The sequence below is a fragment of the Sinocyclocheilus grahami genome, unplaced genomic scaffold (assembly GCF_001515645.1).
Source record: "Sinocyclocheilus grahami isolate Dianchi unplaced genomic scaffold, SAMN03320097.WGS_v1.1 scaffold703.1, whole genome shotgun sequence".
Lineage (NCBI taxonomy): Eukaryota > Metazoa > Chordata > Actinopteri > Cypriniformes > Cyprinidae > Sinocyclocheilus > Sinocyclocheilus grahami.
In genome coordinates, this window is record NW_015505882.1 from 233,097 (window position 1) to 258,710 (window position 25,614).

The 25,614-nt window shown below is 39.7% G+C and overlaps 1 protein-coding gene across 1 annotated transcript in view; it reads right to left on the reverse strand.

Annotated features, from left to right (window-relative positions):
* Positions 1-288: 288 nt before the first annotated feature.
* Positions 289-25,614, reverse strand: part of mtcl2 (microtubule crosslinking factor 2) — a 47,291-nt gene continuing 21,965 nt past the window's right edge. Inside the window, exons 3-13 of the mRNA XM_016243860.1 lie at positions 15,289-15,351; positions 13,335-14,648; positions 12,043-12,171; positions 10,677-10,802; positions 10,310-10,540; positions 9,486-9,632; positions 9,182-9,352; positions 5,652-5,912; positions 4,573-4,643; positions 3,035-4,487; positions 289-2,854 (exon numbers count right to left, since the gene is read on the reverse strand). Coding sequence (XP_016099346.1) covers positions 2,702-2,854; positions 3,035-4,487; positions 4,573-4,643; positions 5,652-5,912; positions 9,182-9,352; positions 9,486-9,632; positions 10,310-10,540; positions 10,677-10,802; positions 12,043-12,171; positions 13,335-14,648; positions 15,289-15,351 — 4,119 coding nt within the window. The 3' untranslated portion in view covers positions 289-2,701. The remainder of the gene's footprint in view (positions 2,855-3,034; positions 4,488-4,572; positions 4,644-5,651; positions 5,913-9,181; positions 9,353-9,485; positions 9,633-10,309; positions 10,541-10,676; positions 10,803-12,042; positions 12,172-13,334; positions 14,649-15,288; positions 15,352-25,614) is intronic.

Here is a 25,614-nt window from a genome sequence, read left to right on the forward strand (position 1 = left end):
GGCTTATAAAGAAAGGTTGGACTGATTACATTTCACTCATAAATGTCCTCAAACTGTATTTTGGCTTCTGTTATAAATTACAATATACACTATAGATTGAATTTGCACTTCATTTAACTTTATCAATACAGGCTTGGTGTCATTTTTGTCTTTTTCAAAAAACGGGTTCAGTATCTATCAGCAGACTTCTGTTCTGAGAACATCTATTGTTTCATTGCCATCAGTAGATGGTTCCTCATAAACCTACTCCTAACAGATATCTTGTTGCGTTAATTATTTAAAAAAAAATTTAAAGGCACTCTAGTGACCTTCAAAATGAAACATGAATGGGTTAAAAGTAATGTAAGATACAGTTTTGAGTTAGGAGGTAGCTGTGGGACATATGGCAAGGCTGTGACAGATAAAGAGGAGACATTGTATGGGGTATAATAGGCTGGGTTTAGACTCTTTTTTATTTTTTTGGACAGACATTGAACAATTGAGAAATGTGATATTCTGATACTTTACTAATGCCTGATTTATAAAAGAGCTGAATCAACAAATCCTTATGGCTCGAGAAATGCATACAAAAATGTTTCCTCTTATGTACTGTCATTAAATCTACGAAAAGCACCAGCAAAAAGGACTTAACTTCAGTTTCTGCAGCACCACTCCAACTGGAGATTGGAGAAAACACATTACAAACATACTTGACTCTGATGCAGGCACACACTCGTATTACGGTAACTGCATAGCTACATGAACGGTCAGATTATGGATTATAATTTGGGATTATCTGATAAAATCTCACTAATCTCAAAATCTCACTGTGGCCAATTATTTGCATTCAGTGTTTCAGGCTTGAACATAATTCTGTTTATATATGTGATATCTGCATAATTAGTATTTTGTGAGGCTTTCAAATGTGTTCTGGAAAATAGGATTATGGGGTTTAATCAGGGTAGACGACATTCAATTTGGCATGAATGAGGCTTTGAGATTGACGTACTGTCCCAAGTGCTGCAATAGGGTATATAGGGTGTCCCATTTGCCATTTTAGGTTTCAAAAGGGTGCTTACGAGCACCCCCTTTAGGCCTATAAGCAGCTTTTATGTGCACTTTTGCTGAGCCTGCACTGATGCAGACTCCACAGTTACTACCTGACAGTCTATGCAGCATTAGTTGACCAATGTTTTGACTTAAAGGACGACTACAAGCGCTTCGAACAATATTTAGAACAAGGTCTCAGTTCAGTAGGTTTTCTAGAGTCACGTCTAATTTTCCCAACTCATGTTGTGCAGAGTTTTTCCTAACACACAATAGTAACACCTACTAACTTGACTATACTTCTATACCATACAGTCTCTTTTTTTATTCCCATCAAATGAAAATGGGTGCCTACCCTGACTAAGGTCCATTGGGTTTATTTCAGCATAATGACGGAGGATGAAGAGATAGATGAGAGAAAATAAAGAGGAGGATTGCAGAAGATGCACCCAGCAACATGTCTTCTGTAGAACTACAGGGTAGAATAAAAATGACAATTACACTTTAAAATTCATGAGGACATCCTAGCCAGGGAATGGAGATTTACATGTTAGTGCTATAATGTTCAAACACTTTAAACACAGTACAAAGTACCAAAGCAAACAAAACAACTGCTATCCTCCTACTCTACAGCTACAAACGTGCTCTTCGTAGACATCTTCAGACAGCATAATAAGAATATTTAGTTTTAAAAAGGACAGATTCATAATGCAATATGATCAATCATATAATCCAGTCCTTTTTTTTTTTTTTTTTTTTTTTTTAGAGAAATCCAAGGGTAGATTCAGAGTTTCATATTTTGGCTGGTTTAAAAATGGAAGATGATCCTAAGTAGTTGCAGAGTCTATACAGTAGTTGAAACAAGCTTGTTTGTTTGATGATTGTCTAAAGAGAACATACTGATACCACGTTGGATTTAGCTGACAACATTTTTTCTTAACCAATGAAGGCAAAAGTGGTCCATTGTAGACTCAAAAAAGGTGAGTTGTACATGAACTTGTAGAATCCATAAAGGGCTGGTTATAGGACAATTTTACAGCTACTCCAAGCAATGCTGTTTGTGGTAAAATGTAAGGGCCACTGGGCAACTGTCACATACATCATAATCTTACTGAAGGCCATGTTGAGGTTCTTGGTTTGTGTAATTCAGTTGCAAGCTGTATGTTCCCTTTATATCTACATGACTTCATTAAGACCTGGTGTCAAGTTCTTCCATGGGGATTGAAATGGCTGGCTAAGCTGTCCTGTTGGCTGGATGAAAAACAGAGGAATGGCAGAGTATAAGGAGGTCTGACTGGATGACTGTGGAATGGTAGAATGATGGACTTTAAAGGCAGGTCTGGCTGGTTTACTCTGGAATGATGGACTTACAATGTGAAATCTGGCTGGTTGACAGTGGAATGGTGGACCTAAAGGGGAGGTCAACTCTTTCCCTTCCTTGGCATTAAAGTGTGCTGGTTACACTGAGGTCTGGTTCGGAAACTCTCCAGATGCAGGAACTCTTCAAAGTCCCATTGTTGTAACCCTGAAGAATTTTATTGAAGGTATGAAGTATGTATGTGTTTGTTTAAGGGTGTGTCTGTGTGTATTGGCGTGTGGCAGTGTGTGTGGAGTGAGTGTTTACAGTTGTTTTCTTTGTATACTTTCTGGGTGTCAGAAGAGGCCACCCTCATCCTCATTCATTACTGGTATCGAATCGTTCTTCGGTTCCCATGGGTGACTCTTGCACTCGATGTTTGCACTGGCCATGGGTATGTCGTGTGGTGGAGCGGGAGTGGCGGGCAAAACAGGAAGTGACAGTTTGTGAGCTGCAGTCACAAAGAGAATCCTGCAAAGAAAAAAGAATAAAAAGATTTTAAGATATTTACTTTATTCAGGGTGTATGCATTGGAGGTTGAGGGGAGTTTGTCAGATGTACAATCAGATGAACACAATCAGATGTTCATGATTAAATGCAATCAACCAGATCAACAGTGGTGACACTAGAACTTGTTTTAGATTGTCTCACCTCCAGGGTACTAGAGCATGAGCTCATTGCATCCTTTCCGGTGGCTACAAATTCGTCTCTTTGTGTTTTCATAAACCTCTTATTGACGATCTTCGTGATGTTGTCTGTGCCGATTAAGGCTCCTGGTAGGTATTCTGGCTTTGGTTCGTCAATGGTCCCTGCTGGTGCAGTCCTGCCGCAAACATTGCGCAGAAACTCCTGGACCATGCCGTATTTCTGAGCTCCCGCTTCCCCCAGACTGATTCCTATGCTAGGACAGGAGGGTTTCCCAGCAGCTTGTCTCCCCAGGCATGTATCTGCTTTCCATAATGATTCAACACTTCCAGAGTGTTCCACCACACTGAAGAGACTGGTCAAGCCATCATTGAGGCCACTAAGCACTGGGCTGTTTCGGGTGGTGGTGGAACGTGCCCAGGCAGACCCGTTCTGAGATCCACTACGGTTATGAAGATTCCATACACTGCGATCCCTTGAGGATGTTGATGAGGTCTCGAGTTTGGAGGAAGAGGTGGAGACCCTGCGGGTAAGCTTAGGTGAGCCATATTTCGGTGAGCAACATGGTCTATCAATGCGACTGTGGACTTTCTCTAGAGATGAAGAGATCTGTCGTGTGCGTGCAGATGAAAGTGAGGTGGATGGACGAGGAGACCATGCATTCCCTTGAAGGCCTCTAGTTGTTGAAATGGGGCCATCAGTTTGTAGGCCAATGCTGACAAACTGTGCTGTTTGCGTTCCTGTACTTGAAACACCAACTGTCTGGCTCCCAGAATCTTTGCTGCACTTCCTCTCCAGGGAACTGGAACGAATGGCCTGTCGCACACAGTTGGTCATCTCCTTCATGTCATCACTAAGGTTGCCTGAAATTTCCAGTCCGTGGAATGGTGCAGAACATCCCGTCCGTCCTTCAAGTAGGTCTCTATGCTGCTGTGAAAGTGAACTCAACCACTGCTCATAAGAGGATGAGGAAGTGGTCGACAAAGGTGTAGATGCAGCAATCTGACCTGATGGATCTATCCTGGCTCCGTCCCAAGATGATGGTCCTCGCTGAGGATCCTGCTGGGCCTTTTCTTTGACTGGCCTTTTCTCCATTCTCCTTACAGTTGGAGGGCTGTAATAGATGCGAATACCCGTCTTATCTGGAGCGGTGTAGCTTCTCTGGATGTACTCCTTGCTCAACTCCAGTCCTGGGAAGCTGCTGTTAGAGTTGGTGCTTGGGCAGTCCCATGTCTTAAACTGGTCACCCTTCTCCAGCATTGCAGAATCATTGGTCAAGTACTTCCAATTCTTCTTATTGAGATCACTTAAGTCAGTGCGAGCCAGAATGGAGGCAGGAGCAGTAGATTGATGCTGTGCAGCATTGCACTCTGGTACCCCACTGACCTTGTGACCAGGAAGGAACAGACTGGTGTCCAGCATACTCTTAAATTCAGAGAGGGAAGAAATTGATTTGGTCCTGTAACAAGAGAGCAGGAATTATCATAAAACAATCACGTCTGACAAAACAAGGCACAATTGAGACTTTAATCAAGTCAGTTTACCTTTGCAGTCCTGAACCACTGGTGGCTGCATCTGCTGAGATTTCTTTTTCAGAAGTTTTATCATGAAGAGACTGAAAAAGAAATAATCTATTTTAGAGAAGTTTTAAAAAGTGGAATGCCGTAGTCATCCCTCTGCACAGTCCTCCCATTCATTCATGTGGTATTACTGAGTCAGTATTCTCTTAAGGAAATGAGGTCATTCAAAACAGCTAGTTTCCTCTGTGGGGTAATGATGGTGGTATGGTTCACCACGTCTATGTAAAATGACCTAAATTCTCTTAGTGAGGCATGGTATCCAGGATGTCATTTAAAACAAAGAAATTACAGCACCGAGCTTGATTGTCACAAAAAGAAAGATGCAGAGAATGAGAGAAAGAAGGGGGAAAACTATATAGTCTCGTCTCTTTTTTCCAGCTTCATTATTTACAGTGTGGTTAGCACAGGCACATTGACCATACTGTCTCAGGCTTCTTTTCAATTGGACTACACACACTGTGCACAGCCACATGGATATGCAAAACCAGCAGTTCCAGATAAGTGATGCAACATGCAGAGAGCCTGTCTGCAGGCATTGGAATTGTTTAGAGATACTGTCATATCCACCCATTATGTGAGGGCAGCCCTAAGTCAGTGAAGGAAGTTTGTCATGATGACATCCTCCCAGACCCAAATAAAACAGCAGATTAAAAAGACTCAGAAAAACATGAAAGCAGGGTAACACGATTTGGTAATACAAAACAAAGCTTCCAATGCCTTTTAATGCACTTGAAACTTTAACATAAAAGTTACTGTTCATGTTCTTCTAAAACCATATGACTTTCTTCTGTGGAGAACAAAAAAGGAATTCTGAAAAACCTGCTACTTTGAGAAAAATATGTTCCAAGACTTTTAAAAAATTTACAGAATTGTGTTTTTGTGTCCCCTGAAACCTGAAAGCGACAAGCACAGTCAGAATTTTTCTTTTTGTGTTCCACAGAACACAGTAGGTCATACAGGTTTGGAATGACATGAAGGTAAATAAACAATAACATTTACATTTTTGAGTGAACAAATCCTTTAACCCCCATATGACATCTGACCTGTGTGCCTTTGCTCTGGACATCTCGTAAATGCTGTTCCCATTGGCTTCTTTCCTGGTTGAAGTGCTCCAGAAGCTCTAGCCTCTCTCGAGTCCAGTTCTTCTCACTGATCTGCAACTGTTTGGTGAGGTCCATCACGGCAGCATAAGAGTCCGCCAACAGGTGTTGATGCTCCTCCCTCTCCTTTTTTAGCGCCCCCTTGAGGTCTGGAGAATCCTTTTCACCCCCAGCCACAGATGGCTTCCCCATCTTACCCTCCAGCTGATGACAAAAATAAAGTACAAAATGAGAGGGTGAGATAAAAAGAGAACACTTGATGTTTTCAAAAGTGGAAGAGTAACCATAGAAACAGCCCCATGATACATAGTAAGCCTTTGCACTCAGATGCTGACAGCTGCACCATCCAGACATTTTATAGATATTTAGATATATAGATATTTATTTGCTACACCATTAAATAAGCAGATAAAAGTGCAATTAAAGACTTAGTTCAAAATGGAAATTTACTTATCCTCAGGCAATCCAACATGTAGATGAGTTAGTTTCTACATTGGAACAGATTCTAAGAAATTTAGCATTACAGCACTTGTTCACCAGTGGATCCTCTGCAGTGAATGGGTACCGTCAGAATGAGAGTCCAAACAGCTGATACAGTCCTGAGGAATTTCTGGGTGATCTACTCCTTTAAATGTGCTTAAATGAATAAAAGCAATAATTGCACTTATTATTAAGAATAAATAAAATAGAAGATTATTCTTCCAAGTAGTATATTTAATAGACTGCATGTTGTTTGCAGTTAACAACTTGAATTGTATAGGCAATATACATGGTATTGGCAGTTTTACAACTGCTTCAATCACGGCTCAGCCAATTACATTGTTGTGATATTTGGTTATATTTTGTATTATGTTTCCAGCAATAGTAATTATGAGGACAGCCTACTCTGTATCCCCCATACTCATTTAAATTCCTTCTGCTCTTTCAGTTGGAGCCACAAATCTTCAGAACTCATATATTTTGTGAGCGTACGTGTGTCAGGTTATTAAAACTCACAGCCTGCTGGGAACTCATCAGACAATCAGTGACTAGCTTCTCACAGTGATAATGCCTAATGAGTTTTGCTTTGGATGGCAATAAGAGGTTAATGGGTTGATGAGGTTTAGTAAAGAGGGTGAAATAGATTTGTTCCAGATACCTCCTCATAAACCGTAATAATTATAGGAAAGAAGAATGATCCAGAATTTTTTTTTTATTTCTATTAGACTGCTGACGTGGCTTTGTGGATTGTGATTTATTTGAATCACTTTGGACTTACATCATTAATTATTAATATGTGACAATGTGCAGCATCAACAGAGGACTTTATAGCATTATGCTAACAACATAACTGGTGTCAATAACCTGTCTTGTTAATGCAGTGATAAATAATTTTCTGTGACAGGTTGTTATTAGTGCCACGGAGGTCACAGCTAATACTAGAGCGTAAAATCCCACCTCTCCCATTCCTTGTATTATCGCATGACTTATTCTCTGAACCACAGTCTTAGAAAAACAAAGGAAGTGCAGATAAAAAGGAGGAGTGGCAGGGAGGAAGGGACCCCTGTAATATCGCCCTTTCAGAGCAGTAATGGTGAAAGCAGCAGTCTAGTGTCATTAGGTTCTCTGGAGAGCATAGGGCTATTGCTTTTGGTGCAATCTATGGTATGTGTGCTTATTTTTTTCTGCTGTAACCTTTTCAACAATAAAGGGAGGAGAGTGAGTATTTTAACTAATCTAAACACAACTGATTGCATGCCCTGGCTCTCTACGCACTGATTAAGGCATCTACAAAGTAAACACTCTTGACTTAAAGCTACAGTGCAATTTCTGCTCCATTAGCAACACCAAACAGATTAGCAAAAATAATGACTATCCAAATAGGTTTCTTGAACACTCCTCATGTTTTCTACTGCAACTTGTTTTCAAAATTTTTAGCACATGTAGTCTAAAATGCATGCACCACTGTATTATGAGTACAGTGGCATTTTTACTTGTCTTATATTGCCATATTACCTGCTTTTTAGATATTTTTTATTGTATCAGCCATTGAAAACCCCATATTGGTTGACCACTATTTGAAAGTGCCAAGTGCCCCAGTGTTTACACTCTATTGGGAAATCATACTGTGATTGGCTTACTTTTTATTGTCTCTGCACATTAAACTGGTATATGTATTTTAACATATACCAGTAACATATTTTAACACCAACTGAAGTTTATTTAATAATCAATTAATCAACTTTATTTATAATCATCACTCAACAAAAAAAAAGATTAATTTAAATTGCTCATAAGGCAGTTTTAAATTGCTCAGTTACCTGTTGTAGCTTATCCACATTGTGTGCATGAAACAGATCATGACTATTCAAAACGTGCCATTTTGCATCTTTGGCAAAATTCATTGCATCATTACTTTATTCCATATTTGTTTCTCAGCTGTAGCCTTCTGTGTTTATCAGACACATCCACAAACTGTGCCTAAGTCCTCTTCCTCCCCCAGCTCATTAATTAAGCCATTAAGAAGACTGCGGTCATGAATGCGTCTCCGAGTAAAGATTTTAAACTCATCTTTCACCATCATGCCCAGAAACAAGCCTGTGAGCACACACACTCCCTCTCGCCCCCCAGTGAAATGCCACATTGCTGCTGATACACTGCAGATGGCTCACACAGCTCTCTTCCCAGACTACTGGTGCATGTCCTATCCAACACCAGATCAAATAACAAAATTACAGGCCACATCCAGCATCTTTTCAGCCTGTGTGACAGCAAACTGATCCCAACTGATCTTCTGCTAGAGGTTTCCAGAATGAGTCTCCCAAGAGGAATTACTGTAATCTATGTATGTTAAATCAATGACAATGGCCCTGAGTGCAGGAGTTAAATTACCCAGTGAGATCAATGTTAAAGTAATTACTTTACACCTACAGTGCAAAGTACCTATAAAATGATTCACCTCAATGGACTCTTTCAGATTTTATTGTGTTACAAGCCACAATGTATTTAACAGAAAAATTTCCCACTCGACAAAGTACTCTGTAATGTATCTACAAAGCACTCTATGAATCAAACATTTTATTAAGTTCTTAAAACAAATAAGTAACAGAAAACGACAGCATGACTAATTATTCCTTCCACTGCTGTAAATCTTTAATAGGCGCATCTCTAAAAGACATCATTAACACTTTAGCTGTATAAATTACAAATACAAGTTTTTTTTTTGGCTATATCAGTTTTAGTCTCTCTCTTAATACCATAAAATCTCCCGCCAAACTGATTAGGGTTTCAAATAGTTCCAGCAAAGCAGGGATATTTTCACTGTATTTTCAGGTAAAATGAAGACATCAAGATCTTTAGAAAGAAATCTTGGCACTAGAATTATGGAAATTCAGCCAGGTGAAGCTGAGGTCCAACATTTACTCCCTGCCCTAATAGTTTAAGTTGCTTGACTAATGTTGCTTCTCATCTTTTTGGACTGTCCTGCGACTCACCGCAGTGATAATGCTCTTGAGTTCCAACCGTTCGACTTCCCATGATGCTTTAGCACGGGCAAACTGCTGCGTTAACTCCTGTGAACTCTGACGCTCCTCGAGCAGCTCAGCGCTCAGGTCCTGTAGCGCCACCTTCAGGTCCGAGACAGTACTTCCGAAACCGCTAGGCTGCTGAGGGCAACAGGAAATGGAAGTTAGTTACATTTGTGTAGCCATGAAGACTTTACTATAAGGAAATCCAAATGTAAAGCATGTTAGTGTCCTGCAGAAGTTAGGTGTTCTGCCAGTCTCTGTTTTAACCCACCTGTAGGCAGCTTTTCTCTGCCAGGCTGTGCTCTTTGGGTGTAGCGTTGAGTGGCTGCTCCTCAGCAGCTGACATCTTGTTGTCTCCATAGTGGGAAGACAGGCCATCTTCCTCAATCAGGATACGGAGATCTTTGACACTGTTAACCTGGAAAAACATATCAGACTTAAATGATATTTCCAAAGTACACTACGGTAGTAGTACACTAAGGCTGCATTTATTTGATTTAAAATACAGTAAAAACTGTAATGTTATTACAATTTCAAATAACTGTTTCCTGTTTGAATTTATTTTAAAATGTAATTTATTCCTGTGATGTAAAGCTGAATTTTCAGCATCATTACTTGAGTCTTCAGTGTCACATGATCCTTCAGAAATCATTCATCATATGATGATTTAGCACTCAAGAGACATTTCTTATTTTATCAATGTTGAAAACAGCTGTAATATTAAGTATTTCTGTGGAAACCGTGATGCATGTTTTAGGATTCTTTGAATAATAGAAAGTTTAAATGAATAGCATTTCATTGAACGTTGAAATGGAAATCTCTTTAACATTATAATGTCTTTACTGTAATTTGTGATCAATTTTATTCACTAACCACCCACAATCCAGTTTAATCAGGCTCCAAATGGAAATGAATTGTGCCATGCTGATTGCACTCAGACCTTGTGAGCATGTTTTGCACCGCTTCCTAATTTGCATTATTCCTTCAGCGAATCAGGTGATAAAACAATGCAAACAGTCTTAAACCTGCGTTAAGCATGTACAATTCATTCCTACTGAATTCACCCTCAGCTGTTAAATAAAAAAGGCCCCATACCTCTAGGATATCCTTGCTCTCTGTGTCTAGTTTCGTGCCGAGTCTCCACTGTTTGAGGAGCCAGCGCAGCTTGAGGCTGATGAGGAGCAGGCTCTCTTTGAGCTGCTGTGACTCCTGCACCAGCAGGTTTCTCTCCTGACTCCACAGCTTCTGCTGGAGACGCGTCTGTAGACTCATACTCTGCAGCTGGAAGTCTCGGCGGAGGAGAGCCTTCTGATGCTCTTCCTGAAGCTAGAGCGAGAGAGAGAACGAGAGAGAGACTTTAGGAGAAAGATACCTGGATCAGATTTTAGTGTTAGGGTTTTGCTTTATTCGAATGTTCAGTGTTTGATCTAAATTAGTACAGCATCTATTAACGTGTTTGCACCTGAGAGAGTTTATGCATGTCGTTGTGGCGCGCCTGTCTCTCCTGTGACAGCGCTTCCTGTGCTCCCTGAGCCTTCTCTCTCGCCTCAGACAACAGAGTGAGCAGCTCACCAACCTGCTCTGTCAGCTAGAGAACAACATGAAAACAGGAGTTAAAGGAGAGAGAAGTAACTGGTAAATGCTGTAGCTGCACAGTATTTGTAATACAAATAAACTGGAACAAATAGCAAAACTTGCTGCCTTGTTTTTGTGCTACAATGCCAAAATAATGACCACGTCAAATTAGATTAGAATCTGTCCGATCATGACATCAAGTTTGCAGAGAACACAGTCTGTATTATTTGTCTTTCTGTAAGACAATGCATTAGAACACAACCTAGTTCTAGTTTTTTTGCATCCTTAGTCCGTTTCCACTCTAGCAACATCAGTCCAACATTGAATGAGACCTCCGTAAATTTCAAAACATGAGATCAGAGCTTGATCACATGATCACAGTTTCTTTGTGGAAATCACATTTGCTAGTTAGTGGATATGGTGGGTGATAAATAGTTTGGGTGGAAACTGTTGATGGCTGGAGGTTTCACTGGAATGCTGCAAGGGCGTTTGGCACAGCGTGTGGGACACCAAATCACATAATGTGTCCTTTCATGATTTAAAGCTTGGCATAATGGACTATTTTTAATCATGACGTCAATACTTTAAACTGTCTTTCATTTAAAAACTGCTTTTTATGAAGTCTTGTACAAACATAACAGATCCTAACTGCACCAAATTTACCAGAAAAAAATAAAGTAGTAGGCCTCAGCCTCACAAGGCAGTCTGTATAAACACATCAGTTTCTGTACTGAGGTAAATATAGTGTAACGTAAGAACGTAGTGAGATTAGGGCAAAACTAAACCACACTGGCAGTGAGAACTATATTGCTCATATCTCTGCATGGGTGAACAGGTCTTGTTTTATTTATGAACACCATGGGTATTTTTATATTTTAACCACATAAATATTCTTCAGAGTCTATGAATGTCCCATTTAATAGACTTTGCAGTCATTACTTAAACCCTAATTTCCCAATTTCCTATGAACCTCGGATTGACCGTAGCCTTCATTGCAGCTTCTGAGTTTTTGAAATTTACCAATCATCAACTGAGAGAACCACTAATTCTATCAATGAGATTTTTGAACTTCTTGTTGTGCATTCTAGGTATGCCTTATGCATGAAGGATGCACAACATGCTGCCTCAGATTTTGTCCAAAAACTGTCTAGGCAAGCAGTTCACTGGGTTTTAGAACAGAGCCATTATGTGTTCAATTGTAAGACACTAGCAGAAGTGAAATGTTTTTGTGTGTACATGTTTTAGTGCCTTACCAGATCCGAGTTTGTTTCCTTTAAGTCATATTCATCCTCTTTGTTGCTGTCTTTGTGGCTGTTGCTCTCCTCCTCTGCCTTGCATGAGTGAACTTTGACCTCACAGTCTGGCTGGTCTCTAGAGTCAGGCTGTTGCATGCATGCATGGGCAAGTTAATGAAGGAAAACAAAAAAACAACAATAAAAGACGAGCATGATAGAAGACAGACAAGATCAAGAGGATTATGATGAAGGAATTAAAAAGGTGATGTGTAATGTGGGTAAAAAAAAGACATTTATTTACATATTTAAACAAAATGACAAATGAAACACGGGAAAAAACACATAATGATACCCATAAAACATCACCAGAAAATAAAACATCACAAGACAATGAAAAGTATGCATAGGAAAAACAGTTTGGTCATTGTGGTATAAGACAAAATGGCAAAAAGAAACAAAACAACAAGGAGTGAAAGCATCATCTTTGGTTTGAAGAGGAGGAAACAAGAAATGGGGTAGAGGAAAACGAAGGAATTATAAAGAGAGGGAGAAGAAGAAGAAAAACCAAGGAAGAAATGTAGCAGCGACCACAGGTCATGGTGCCCATGCAGTGAGGAAAAAGAAGGAGAGAAGGAGGAAGGGAAGAGTCTGGATTGGATCTCAAGAGTTTAGCCTCTAATGGAGCCTAAATGAATGCCTGTTCAAACCTCAAATGTGTCAGAAAAATGAAAAACCACAACAGTGTTGTATTGGACCTACTGACTTTCATTAGATGAACAAAAACAGTTGAAACAGTATTCACAATATCTTCTTTTATGTTTCACAGATGAAAGAAACTCAGGGTTTTGCATGACATGAGGGTGAGCAAATAATGACTGAATTTTCATTTTTAGGTGACCTGTTCCTCAGCTATTATCTTATTTTGAAATATCTATGAATATCAAATAATGATTTTACACTTATTTGCTAACATGCATGGATTGGCCTGCTTATTATTGTTGCTTTAATAATCAGGTCCAATATGTATTGGAAACCGTAACAACAAACCTATACTATTGGGTCTCATCCTATGTTATCTACTCCATTAGAGGCCTAAACGCTATCCACTATGAGGCCTTATAACACGCTACAAGCATGCATTGTTTTAGTGGTCAGCAAACCTTTCTAAGGGAAAGGGCAGTGTAAATACAACTCAATGATCTAGCAAAGCAACAAAAAGAAAAATTGCTGGTAAAAACAGACAAAACTCCAAGCAAAAAAGAAAGAATAAAGATGCGAGGGAATATTTGACTAAGAGATTGTGTGCATACCTTCTGTTGGTTCGTGTTCTGGCTGAACTGAGCATCTGCAGGGCATGAGCAATTTGCTGCAGGGTCTTCTGCCTCAGACAGCAGGGGCATCAGGGACATCCCTTCCACACGCTCCCTTTCTGGGGGCTGCCCCAGGGCATCCACCCTCTCACTGAGAGCTTGTAGCTGAGCCTGGAGGGACTGCAGTCTGCCATGCAGAACCTCCACCAGGGGCAGCGTGGAGCTTTGGGTCTGGCTCTTCTCCAGTAGAACCGGTTCCGCAGACTCATTTGTCATAATCTTATGATAGACGGTGTCTGGTGAGATACAGGAGGGGTCGAGTGACGTCAGAAGCTGAATAGCTGAGGTAACAAGTTGTGCCTGGTTGCGGATGGCGAGAAGGTCTTTTATGCTGAGGCACTGAGCAGTATGAGTGTGACTTGTTCCTGAAACTTTCAGATTCTTCTCCTCCAGAATATCATTCTGCTCGTCACCAACCGGGCCTTCGCGGTGCGCCTGGATGGGGAGGCACTCAGCTGAGTCCCCTGCTTCAGCATCGGTCTCAAGCGCTGGACGAGCGGAGCCCTGGTTGGAGGCCAAGTCGCATCGTTGAAGGTTGGACAGTAACACACGGTTCTCGTACTGGATCTTTTTTACTTTGCCGTTCAGCTCTGTGATCTGAAGCCTGGCAGCCAGTAGTTCTTTATGGCTGGCTTCGTTTAGACCAGATCCTCCATCTTCAGAAGCACCAGGAATGATCGTGGGTGAAGTGATGGTTGTGGATGACGACAGCTCTATCTCAGTGACAGTGGGAAGCTCGGACTTGTAGTGGTTGAGCTCGTTCATCAAGAGCTTGTTCTGCTCTTCCATTTCTATCAGGGAGCGCCGCAGCAGATCTGCCTCTTCTTCCACAAACTGTAGGTGGCGCTGTAGCTCCATCACATTCTCAGATGTGGAAAGCAGCAGGTGACTTCCAACTCCACCCATGACACCGACTCCACCCGGGGAATCATGGACCTTCATGTCGTCCATTTCGGCACGAAGGCCGCGGTTCTCCACCTCCAACTCTACAATCCGTCGGCTTAGAAGGTTCGCCTCCTCTTCCACCAGTTTCAGGTGAACTTTGACCTCAGCCTCTCGGGTGTGAGGAGAATCGGCGACCTCTTCGACAGTAAGTGAGGCATCAACCTCTCCATACAGAGAACAATACTTTGCCAGTTCCTCCCTCATGGCCTCGTTGTCTTTGACCATCTTTGTGAGTTTCTTGCACATGAGAGCTGACTCCTCCTTGGCGAAGTGAAGCTGGCACTTTAGGTCTGAACTGTCCTCTGGAGGCTGGAGAGGAACATTTGCAGAGAACAAACAACTATTAGCCCCCACAACATTAAACGATACGCTGTCCCTTTATACCCCTTTTCCACCACCACAATGCTGGTGCCGGAGCCAGTGGCCAAAGTGGCCTTGCTCCACAAAGTTCTTGATGGAAATCTGGCTCCGCACCAGCTTGTTAAACCTGCAGATCTTGAACCAGGCTTCAAAGTTTTCAAAACAACACTCTTGTTTGACTGACTCACCAAAAATTGCCCAATGCGACGCACATTTGTCATGCTACACAACTACTCCAGTCTATTTTATCCATTTTATTAAATTATCTGAACTTAAGATGTTTCAGTGTTCTCAAAACTCAAAAAAGTTGTCGTCAATGACTGTGATGCCTCATGTTTTTGTAGGATATGTATTGACAGATATGTTGTGGTTCAGTTCTTAAGTTCCGGTAGGAGAGATGATGAAGGCGTTTTATGGATTCTCATATAGGATTACAATGACAATGAAAGTTTTAAATTGATAACACCTGCTTCTGAAAGTACAGTCTGATTTAAATGCTTTACTTTACCAGTCCTCTTTCAGATCGTAATAATATCACAACTGAAGCAAACTAAGTCATCAAATGTATTGTAGTATTAGTGTGTATTACCTGAGGCGATGCTTTTTTATCAGGTTTGTTGTTTGGTCTGGCACCTCTCTTCTTCAAAGCGTTCTAGAGGGAAAAGATGATAATTTAATTTAAAATGTGTAAAAAAAAATGAATAACTCTTGTTATCTTCCCCTCCACACTGCATATCCACTCTGATATCACACCATCACTTCTATCTCTCTCTTTGTGATATTTTCACTCATAAATCATAATTTGGCAGCAAACCAGCATGGAATTAAACTGATACACATCACAGCATGAGGTATTTCATTGTTTCCATGAGATAAAAAAAACTTCTCCACTGCAGGAAATGGAGATAGGAGGAGGAGAGAGAGCTATCAGATACATTGTAAAATTAAAAGTTGGGAGTCCTGGATGCTGATTAGTTAGTACAGGGTTTCAGCTGTGAGAAAGTACACAATATTCACAATATAGCACAGCCTCTTGTACCTTATTGCAAAAATCAAGCAGGATAACTTCTAGTGTAATTTTTCCCTAAATCATGTAAATGCACCCATGTTTGTATTCATAAAAAAAAAAAAAAAAAAACAGGATTGGGTGCCTAATGTGGGCTGACAGAATGGCACAGGTTAATGGCAATGCAGCTTTTAATGGCACTAAACTTCATTAAAATCAATAGATTTGTGCTGAAAGAAAATGAAAGCATTGACTTAACAGTGTATCGACCATTTTGTGCCACTGTTTATTTTAATTTAATGTGGTTTGCTGAGGCTGTGGGAAATAAATCTGAACATAATGAGATTATAGCAACGTCATTTATCCCACTGGCCTCATACATAAGGGATGAACATGTAAAGGCTGTATAGTGTGTATATACTGTAGGGCTTGCACGGGAGGGTTGCAAGAAAAAAGCCATTCCTCAAGAAAGGACACCCGCAGTCACGACTGAGCTTTGCCAAAATGCACTTTAAAGATTCTGAGGCAGATGAGACTAAAATTTAATTATTTGGCCTCAACACCAAACAATATGTCTGGCGGAAATCCAATTCAGCTTACCATCCAAAGAAAAATGGATGGGGCAAAATACCGTCAAATTCTTGAGGAAAATCTGTTGCCCTCTGTCAGAAAGTTGTCAATGGGAAGAAGGTTTATCTTCCAACATGACAATGACCCAAAGCACACAGCAAAACTGAGCACACAGTGGTTGAAGGAGAAAAAGGTGAATGTCTTTGCATGGCCGAGTCAGAGCCCAGACTTAAACCCCAATGAAAATATGTGGAATGACTTGAAGACTGCAGTCCACAAACCGTCACCATCAAATTGAACTGAACTTGAGCAGTTCTGCAAAGAAGAGTGGGCAAATATTGCAAAGTCTAGATGTGGAAAGTTAGTAGAGACATAACCCAACAGACTAAAGGCTGTAATTAAAGCAAAAGGTGGTTCACCAAAATACTGACACAAGGGGGTTGATCCTTTTTCCAACTCAGTGATTCTGCTTTTAATTTATTTATTTTTTGACATGTTGGTGTTATATCTTTCACTTGGATGTTATAGGTTACACTGAGTAAATACAGCTGGATAAAACAAAAACTGTGTCCGTCTTCATTTCAGGCTGCAATGCAACAAAATGTGATTATTTTAAAAGGGGGTGATTTTTTTCTGTACCCACTGTACATGCTATGTAATGGGGTTTTCTTCTGTGTATGACTCCTCCAGCACAAACATTCTCACAGTGACTCTAGTGACTCAAGAGTGTTTCCTACTCTGGCGCTCCACACAGTTATGATAAAATTCCATCCACTCACAAGGCTGATGCAATTCTGCCTTTCTAATGCAATAGAAGTGTGTTTCCCAAACAAGAGTCTCTTTCTTTTTGATACTCAAACTTTCAACTATTTCATATATACAAACGTACATAGAGTAAACAAATCTTTCATGACTCATGTTTCTTCTAACGGTGTAAGATTTACCATCAAAATTTATCTAGGGAGTGCAAAAATGTTTTTTCCCTTCAGAAGTCATGTGGCAACATGAATGTGGAATATTCCTCGCATTAAGCAACCAACATGAAGATATGGGGAACAAAGTCACAATACAAGCAGTTTTACTAAAGAGACTGACTCAGCTTGTGGTGACACTTTCACCATTGAACAGATAAATAATTCCTCTGTATAGGAACCTAAAACACAATTTTATGCTTGGTAAAAGATAATAATGGTCTGTAGATTTTCTAAACTCAGTGGCCCTGGCAGGTGTGGCAAAACATTTTTGGACAGGTTATGGACTAACTTCCAGATTTTTTTTTTTCACATGATGGGAACAACAAAACAATAACTTGTTCAAAAACTGATCACTTCTGGTCTAAATGCTGCAACTACAAGTCAAATGAAGAAGCAATAGATCTTTTCTTTCACATTGTGACATACATTTGAGTGTAACATCTTACTGAAAAATAACATGTTTGGAGGGGACTTGGCTCTGATTAGATGTTGAAATTGTGGGTGTTGCACTCAAAAGTGGAGGCAGATGAACGTGAGCTTGCAGAGGTGGCTTTAAGAGAATTAAATGTTTTCACCGGAAGGTCCAGTTGACATTTGGATTATACATCACAAGTTAAAAAAAAAACCCTAAATGGATGAATTGTTAGCAATAAGATCTATCACATGCTTTTAGAAAAAGAGTACATTTTCATTTCATGCCAACTTTAATAAGAAACATGATGGTAAATGTTTACTCATGTTCATCTTTGCATAATTTTGTTCTGCTAGCACATGTTAAAATTCTCAAGCCAAGTAGTCTGTCATCTGATCACTGAATTGCTACCTGAATTTCAACACCATGAAACCTAATGCAGGTACAGAATTCTGAGAACAAGAACTCACACAAAGGTCTATTCAGCCGTGGCCTAATCTTGTGTCTGCTTGATTTATTCTTATGAAACACACTTATCCTCCAACACAGGATGTAAAGAATAAGATGATTATGAGTCATGTTATCACGCTTCATTTCCTTTCATGAGAATAGAGGTAACAAAGAGAGAAAGCTGGGAGGAGAGACACATTGGTAAAGTTGTAGATAGATGATGTGTTATGGGAATGAAAATAATTCCATGACAAAAAGGCAAGAGGAATAAAAAATGGCTGAGCAGTGTGCTTAGGTGATGTTAGTAGGGCTGCACGAATAATCAAAATAACACCAATATATATCAAAATATGACTCTCCAAATCATGGATTTTTAGCACAAGCAGTGATTATATTAAATATATGTGCTCCAGGAAAGTCCGCTATTTCACGTGCTTTGGTCCGGACCAAATACAGCGTTGATTTAATTTTTTTGTTTGGTATGGTTCGCTTTCACACTGCCCTTTTTGCAAGTGCACCAGAAATTGTAAACAAAGCCACACGTGTGCTAAGGTCATCCATTCATTGGACAGAAATTCTCAAGCGTACCAGAGTTCGTTTGGAAGCGGACCGAGACCACTTCTTCAGCTGGGTCTCGGTGTGGTTGTTTGGTCCACACTCGAGTGCGATTGCTGTATTCACACCTGCCCAAACGATCCGCACCAAGGGGAGGAAACGAACTTGAGTTTGATTCAATCAAATCCAAGCAAGACAGGTATTAATACACCCTAAATAACAAATATATTTTAATTAATTGTTTAGATTTTTATAATGCAACAAGCAACACATCTTGTGATTACAATGCATTGAAGCATGCAAAGGATTATGCTACTGTGTGAAATGTTTATCATTGCAAATGCATTCTGCTTCATATACTAATAAGGCTGGGTCCATCTAGTAAGCTGGATATAACCAGAGAGAGAGGCCGTGGTAAATGCATTTTCGCATTGTATGTTTTTTCTCAATTCCCAGACCGCAGAGACACGAGTCCCCAACCGTTCCAGACTATAATGGGTTCCCATGACAACGGCTTTTGTGAGTTCCACTGTAGAATTCAATGGAACAAATTGATGAATAAATGGGGGGAGGAAGTTGGGAGAGGGAAAACAGGAAATCACAACCTTTCAAACCCATTTGACATGAGGAGGCCCCTCTCCTACTGCACAAACAGGCAAAACAACTGCAGAAAAAGACCACGCTTCACCAGATTTCTCTCTTAAATTGTAAACAAAGCCACACGTGTGCTAAGGTCATCCATTCATTGGACAGAAATTCTCAAGCGTACCAGAGTTCGTTTGGAAGCGGACCGAGACCACTTCTTCAGCTGGGTCTCGGTGTGGTTGTTTGGTCCACACTCGAGTGCGATTGCTGTATTCACACCTGCCCAAACGATCCGCACCAAGGGGAGGAAACGAACTTGAGTTTGATTCAATCAAATCCAAACAAGACAGGTATTAATACACCCTAAATAACAAATATATTTTAATTAATTGTTTAGATTTTTATAATGCAACAAGCAACACATCTTGTGATTACAATGCATTGAAGCATGCAAAGTATTATGCTACTGTGTGAAATGTTTATCATTGCAAATGCATTCTGCTTCATATACTAATAAGGCTGGGTCCATCTAGTAAGCTGGATATAACCAGAGAGAGAGGCCGTGGTAAATGCATTTTCGCATTGTATGTTTTTTCTCAATTCCCAGACCGCAGAGACACGAGTCCCCAACCGTTCCAGACTATAATGGGTTCCCATGACAACGGCTTTTGTGAGTTCCACTGTAGAATTCAATGGAACAAATTGATGAATAAATGGGGGGAGGAAGTTGGGAGAGGGAAAACAGGAAATCACAACCTTTCAAACCCATTTGACATGAGGAGGCCCCTCTCCTACTGCACAAACAGGCAAAACAACTGCAGAAAAAGACCACGCTTCACCAGATTTCTCTCTTACTAACTGCACTAAAACACAAGGGTGCTAAAAGCCAGATCATTAGCACAGCATTTTTCATAAAGCAACCAAGAGCCTGCAGGTGCTGTGTGTTTCCCACACATATTCCGTCCCTCTGTACATGATTAGGAAATGAGATATTCTGTCGCTTTAATCCACAGCAACAGAACATTTATTAGTTCACAACAGCAGGATGGCAATGATAAACACTATCGCTGTGAAAATGTCTACAGCTCTCCCTAAATACTTTTCCATTCTTCTTTATATCCAAAAGCTGTCCACTGTCTTAACCTGAGGTAACTCATGACCAGAATCCACTTTAACCTACTTCTGTCCATCCTTATACCCACATGCTGACATTTGAGTGAGATGGTCACAGGCCATTTTATAGCATGTTATTGTTTACCCTGTTTAATGTTAGCCAAGGTGTATTGGGATAATAATATGAGATTTCTCTCTGTGACCTCTCTCTGATGCTTCAATTTAAACAGGCTGTTTTGGGTACTGTACCTTTAAGATCTCAACATGTAAATGACCTCTGTTGTGATTGGTTAATCTCTATGTACACAGTTAGAGCATGCAGAACATTAGAGTAAACATACAATGTGCATCAAATGCTATTATTTAAAAAAAGTAAGGAAAATCCTAGTTTGCATTAGGCCTGGGCGATAAAACGGTATCGATATTTATCGACGGTACACCTTCTTCGATAACGATATTTAAAAAATGAGATATAGTGCACGATATAGGCACAAACTATGAGTGACGCAGACAGCTCACACAAACACGAACACAAGCTGAATTGAGTGCTCTGCCTACCTGTGATGAGGAGATTGTGAATAAAAAAATTAATATTAGTCGAATTTAAAATAAACATTTGCATTTGAATGTTAGGAGTGAGTCAGAGAGCGTCATCAGTGCGCACGAGATGCGGTGATGATGATGTAAGTGACGTTGTTGCATTTTAATGTTTTGTTAATCTAGCCCACGAGATGCGCCGCTGCTGTGTTATGCATTCAAAATATTAGAGAAATATAGAAGCTCAATGCAGAGAAGATCTTGATTAGCTGAAAACCGAAACCAAGCCATTCACACAGATGCATATTAGACGGATAAATATGATTGCTGCCATCGCGTATCACACAAGAGATGTAGCCATGCAAAGTTAAAACAGTTCAAACTTTTAGAAAAAAACGTCAAGAATTCGTGGAGGTTTATTCCTTTTCAAGTTTTAAATGCAATCTGTGTGATCGGCGATTCGGCTCTTTGTATTAAGCAATGCATAAATACATGATGCTGTTTTGTTCATAATTGTTTATGCAATTTACAAAATTATATTTGATTTATATGAGTTAATTTAGACGTAATGCACATTTTTTTATAGACAGTTATTTCTTTGCGTTGACAATTTAAATGTGCAGCATTATTTTGCTCATTGCATCAGTCAGCAAATCACTGTTGCCGTTTTACCAATGTGAACACAATGTGTTCTTGGATTACTTATTCAGGATAAAGTTTTGGCATATAGCAGCGTCTGCCTCCAGCTTTCTCGCATTTAAGAAGAGTGACATATGCTTTTGTCTACCCGTGAACAGGATGGATCTTTTACATGCTTATCAGGGTGTTAATTAGAGCTGGGAAACACTTTTATAATTACACATGACGTCCTGAGGCCCATGAGAGAAATGCAGATATGAGTGTGTGTGAGAAACAGAACTGAGAAGTGATGGATGGAAATAATTTCCTTCAGAAATCATTCTAATATGTTGATTTGGTGCACAAAATAATTTTCTTTGATGAACAGAAAGTTCAATCGAACAGAATTTACATGTATTTGAAATAGAAATCTTCTCAAACATTATAGATGTCTTTGCTGTCACTTTTGATCAATTTAATGCATACTTGCTGAATAAAACCATGGATTTCTTTCAAAGAAAAATCTTAACTGTGCCCAAACTTTTTTATAGTAGTATATATATATATATATATATATATATTCCTTATTCAGCACTTACATCAGCACAGATGCATTGTAGAGCAAAGACATAAAGGTCACATGGGTTGAGGAACACTGTGTCCTTAAATCTCGTTCTGTTACCTGAACACATTATTAATTAATGGGTCTGTAGCATATGAAAAGGTCCGTTCTGCCTCTTTCTTTCTTTCTCTTTGGCTTGTGAGAGTTCAATCTCTAAACTTCTGTTGTATGCACACTAAAAAATAAAATAAAAAATTGGCACCACCAAAACATCTAACTTTCTTTCTATTATCCCTTCATTTTTACTTCCTTCCTTGAGTGCACTCCAGTGCCACTGTTTCCATATATCAATAATTTCAACATTCAAATGGAAAAATTGAAGCATTAATTAAAACACTGCAGACCTGATCAACCATGTCATGAATATAACAGGATGCAGACCTGTGAATTTCTGGTTGACAGTTGGCCATCACTGAAAACGGTGTGTTTTGTGCCATTTGGTTCAAAAGATTAATGACTGAGAAACAGAGAAGAAAGAGGTGGTGAATCACACCTGTACTGAGCATGAAGTAATTGCTCCCAAGTGTGGGCCAATCAAATCTAACTACAGCAGCCTGTTTCTCATTAACACCACTGACACAGCAATCAAAAGCAATCAGTTTGTCTTACATTGGGGAAATGTGAGACATGTAGAAAACACTGGCTACGTTTACATGCAACCAAATAACCCGTTTGTAATCGGATTGATGGCTCAATCGGACTGAAAAGCCTTCATGTAAACACCTTAATCGATCCGATTGAGCTCGATCGGAATGAAATATCGATCGAATTGAAGGGGGTGGTTTATTCCTTTTCTAATACGATTGAGAGTGCATGTAAACACTCGATCGGATTGAACACCGAAACTGAAAGGACTGCACATGTGCAATGATGCAGAAATAGCGTAATGACGTATGACGTTGCGGAACGAGCGGTTCTTCCTTTTGAATAAAGTGTTGTATAAATGCGTGTCCTGTCATTATAAAACTCTGCTTTCACTCGGCAACTGTGAAGTGGAGCAGGATAACCTCCCACCAGTCCTAGTTGTGGATTCTCATCCACAGGCAACCAAATTTGGGCGTGGGGAGGGGCATTTTTTTGCGTGATAAATATGAGCAGCACGGGATTTATCCATAAATGGATAAATATTAATTCTGCTGTTAAAAGCAAATAAAGAAACCGTGTAGGAGAGTGGTTATTACGTGCAAACAGTGAGAAACTCTATATTTTTGCAGTGTGCGCATGTCAAAAAAATCAACTCCGATTTGAAGCTTGTGACATATAAACGCGCACATCAACCTGATCACTTTATTTAGCATTCATGTAAACACTACATTCAGATTCATCAATCAGAATGAATTCAGTCCGATTGAACCAAAAATTGTGCATGTAAACGTAGCCACTGTCAGAAGATCTCTTTATCTGTAAACTCAGAGAAAATTGAAACAAAGACCATGTTAAAAAGATACAATTTCTTTCCATAGATATGACACTCTTTACATTTCTCAACATTTACATCGATGAGACTATAAACCTGTTTAGAATCAGCCTGAAGGAATTGGCCCCTTCATCTATGACCTGTCCTAGATACCACCAAAGCTTTGGATCGAGTATCTGTCCTCATTTCCTTCTAACATTGTAACGGGAGAGAAACATCCAGCTCCCCACAGCCACATAAACTGCTCTTTGTCTTTTTATCTCGCCCTCCCATTTCAGAGGAATTCAATCAGGGAGCCCATGCGCTTGTTAGAGCGAATAGCAAACACTTGACGCTCATTAGCGTGTCAGGTTGCGAACCGCATGCGCTCTTGGTGGATGAAAACTCTCCAAACATTCCGCTCTTTGCTCACTTTGTTCTCTCATTTGTATTAAGGATGACATTTGCCGTTCAGAGAGGGAGGCTGAATTTGGAGGAGGTTTTTGGAATCTGTGGAAAAGACCGAAAGAGGTCAGATTCCTCAGTTTACAAGCATAACAAAGGATGAAAATATATGGGTAAAGTTTGTAGGTTTGTAGATATCTGAATGGTCAATTCTTCACTTTCGCATTAGCAGACAGTCTGTACAAGTCCTGAACTAGAGCACATCTCAGACTCGATTCAATTTTCTTTTCAATTTCATTTATCATGGGATATGGGAGGGAGGTCCTGGAGAAAGCCATCCAAAAACAATCCCATTCATCTCAATGGCAATTGTTTGGCTGGAGCAGGATCTCCATGGAAGTAGGTGATTTGAATCGCACTCAATTCTGCAGCCAGGCTGATTTGAGCCATAAATGCATTATGATTATGATTAAAAACAGACATTTGCTAAATGCTAAAACTTCTGCTATAATATATAATGTAAGTATTATTGATTTATATGCTTTCCAAAAATTGCTTAGTCAAAATACACAGATAGGGTCAATGGATGTTTTAAGGGGTCAGGTAGTGTAGTTATGGCATACTAGCAATGCTAACAAACCCCTTGAGGAGACTTTATATATTTAATTTTTTCTATAGTTCACTAACTTATCTCAAGCACAAAATTAGATCACTGATGCAGAGAAGTCATTGACTGTTAGATGCGCATTGAGACAGCTACAGAGTTGGTGATGGGTGAAGAAGACAGGGACACTTACATTTACATTCAGCTGATTTGTGATTACCGTTAAAGCTCAGAGGGAAATGTTTTAGATAATGTCGCAGCAAGCTATTGGAAAATAATTATGAGATTATTGTAATGGTCAAGCATTTAGATGGTCAATATGGAGCAACATTCACTAATTTGTTTCAATAGACAACAGTCATACAGACCAGAACGATTTATCCAAGAGCTATGTAATTAGATTGTGAGTCATTTAATGACTTGTTAAACAATTGCCTTTCTCTATTAATGAAGATAATGGTCTATAGTACATAAAACAACAAATACATTGCACCTCAATCAGCATTGAATGGATTTGTTGTCAAATACCACTGAACTGCATTGGTTGAACAAACTGGAGTATGAATTCAGTATGATAGCATGATGAATCAGTATGCATGCTGGTATAAGGATAGCATGAGGAATCAGTATGCATGCTGGTATAAGGAGTTCAGTTGTACTGTAACTCGAGGCATGCAGTAAATATATTTGTATACTGTGCACACGCAGAGAAAACTGGGGGTAGTACTGAATCCCACCACAATGCAATGTATTTTCAGCCTTGAGCTGATTTTCTGGGGCATTTTTCTTCTGTGTGTGTGTGTATACAAAATTTTGAATTCCAGGGTCACTTTCAGCTTTTTTTTCTGAATCTGGTATATACTGTGCGGTATGTAGTAAGGACTACAGTAATACTCCATTCTAATAGAGTTGTAGTTTCTGCTGGCCATATCACCTCAGGTTATTGGTCTAGACAGATTACATTGATAAGGTGAGCAGGTCACTGGGCTGCAGTAATAAAACCATTTTGCTGAAGAGAATCACTGAAAGTGTAATTCTGATGTGATTAAGAAATCAATCTCACTCTCT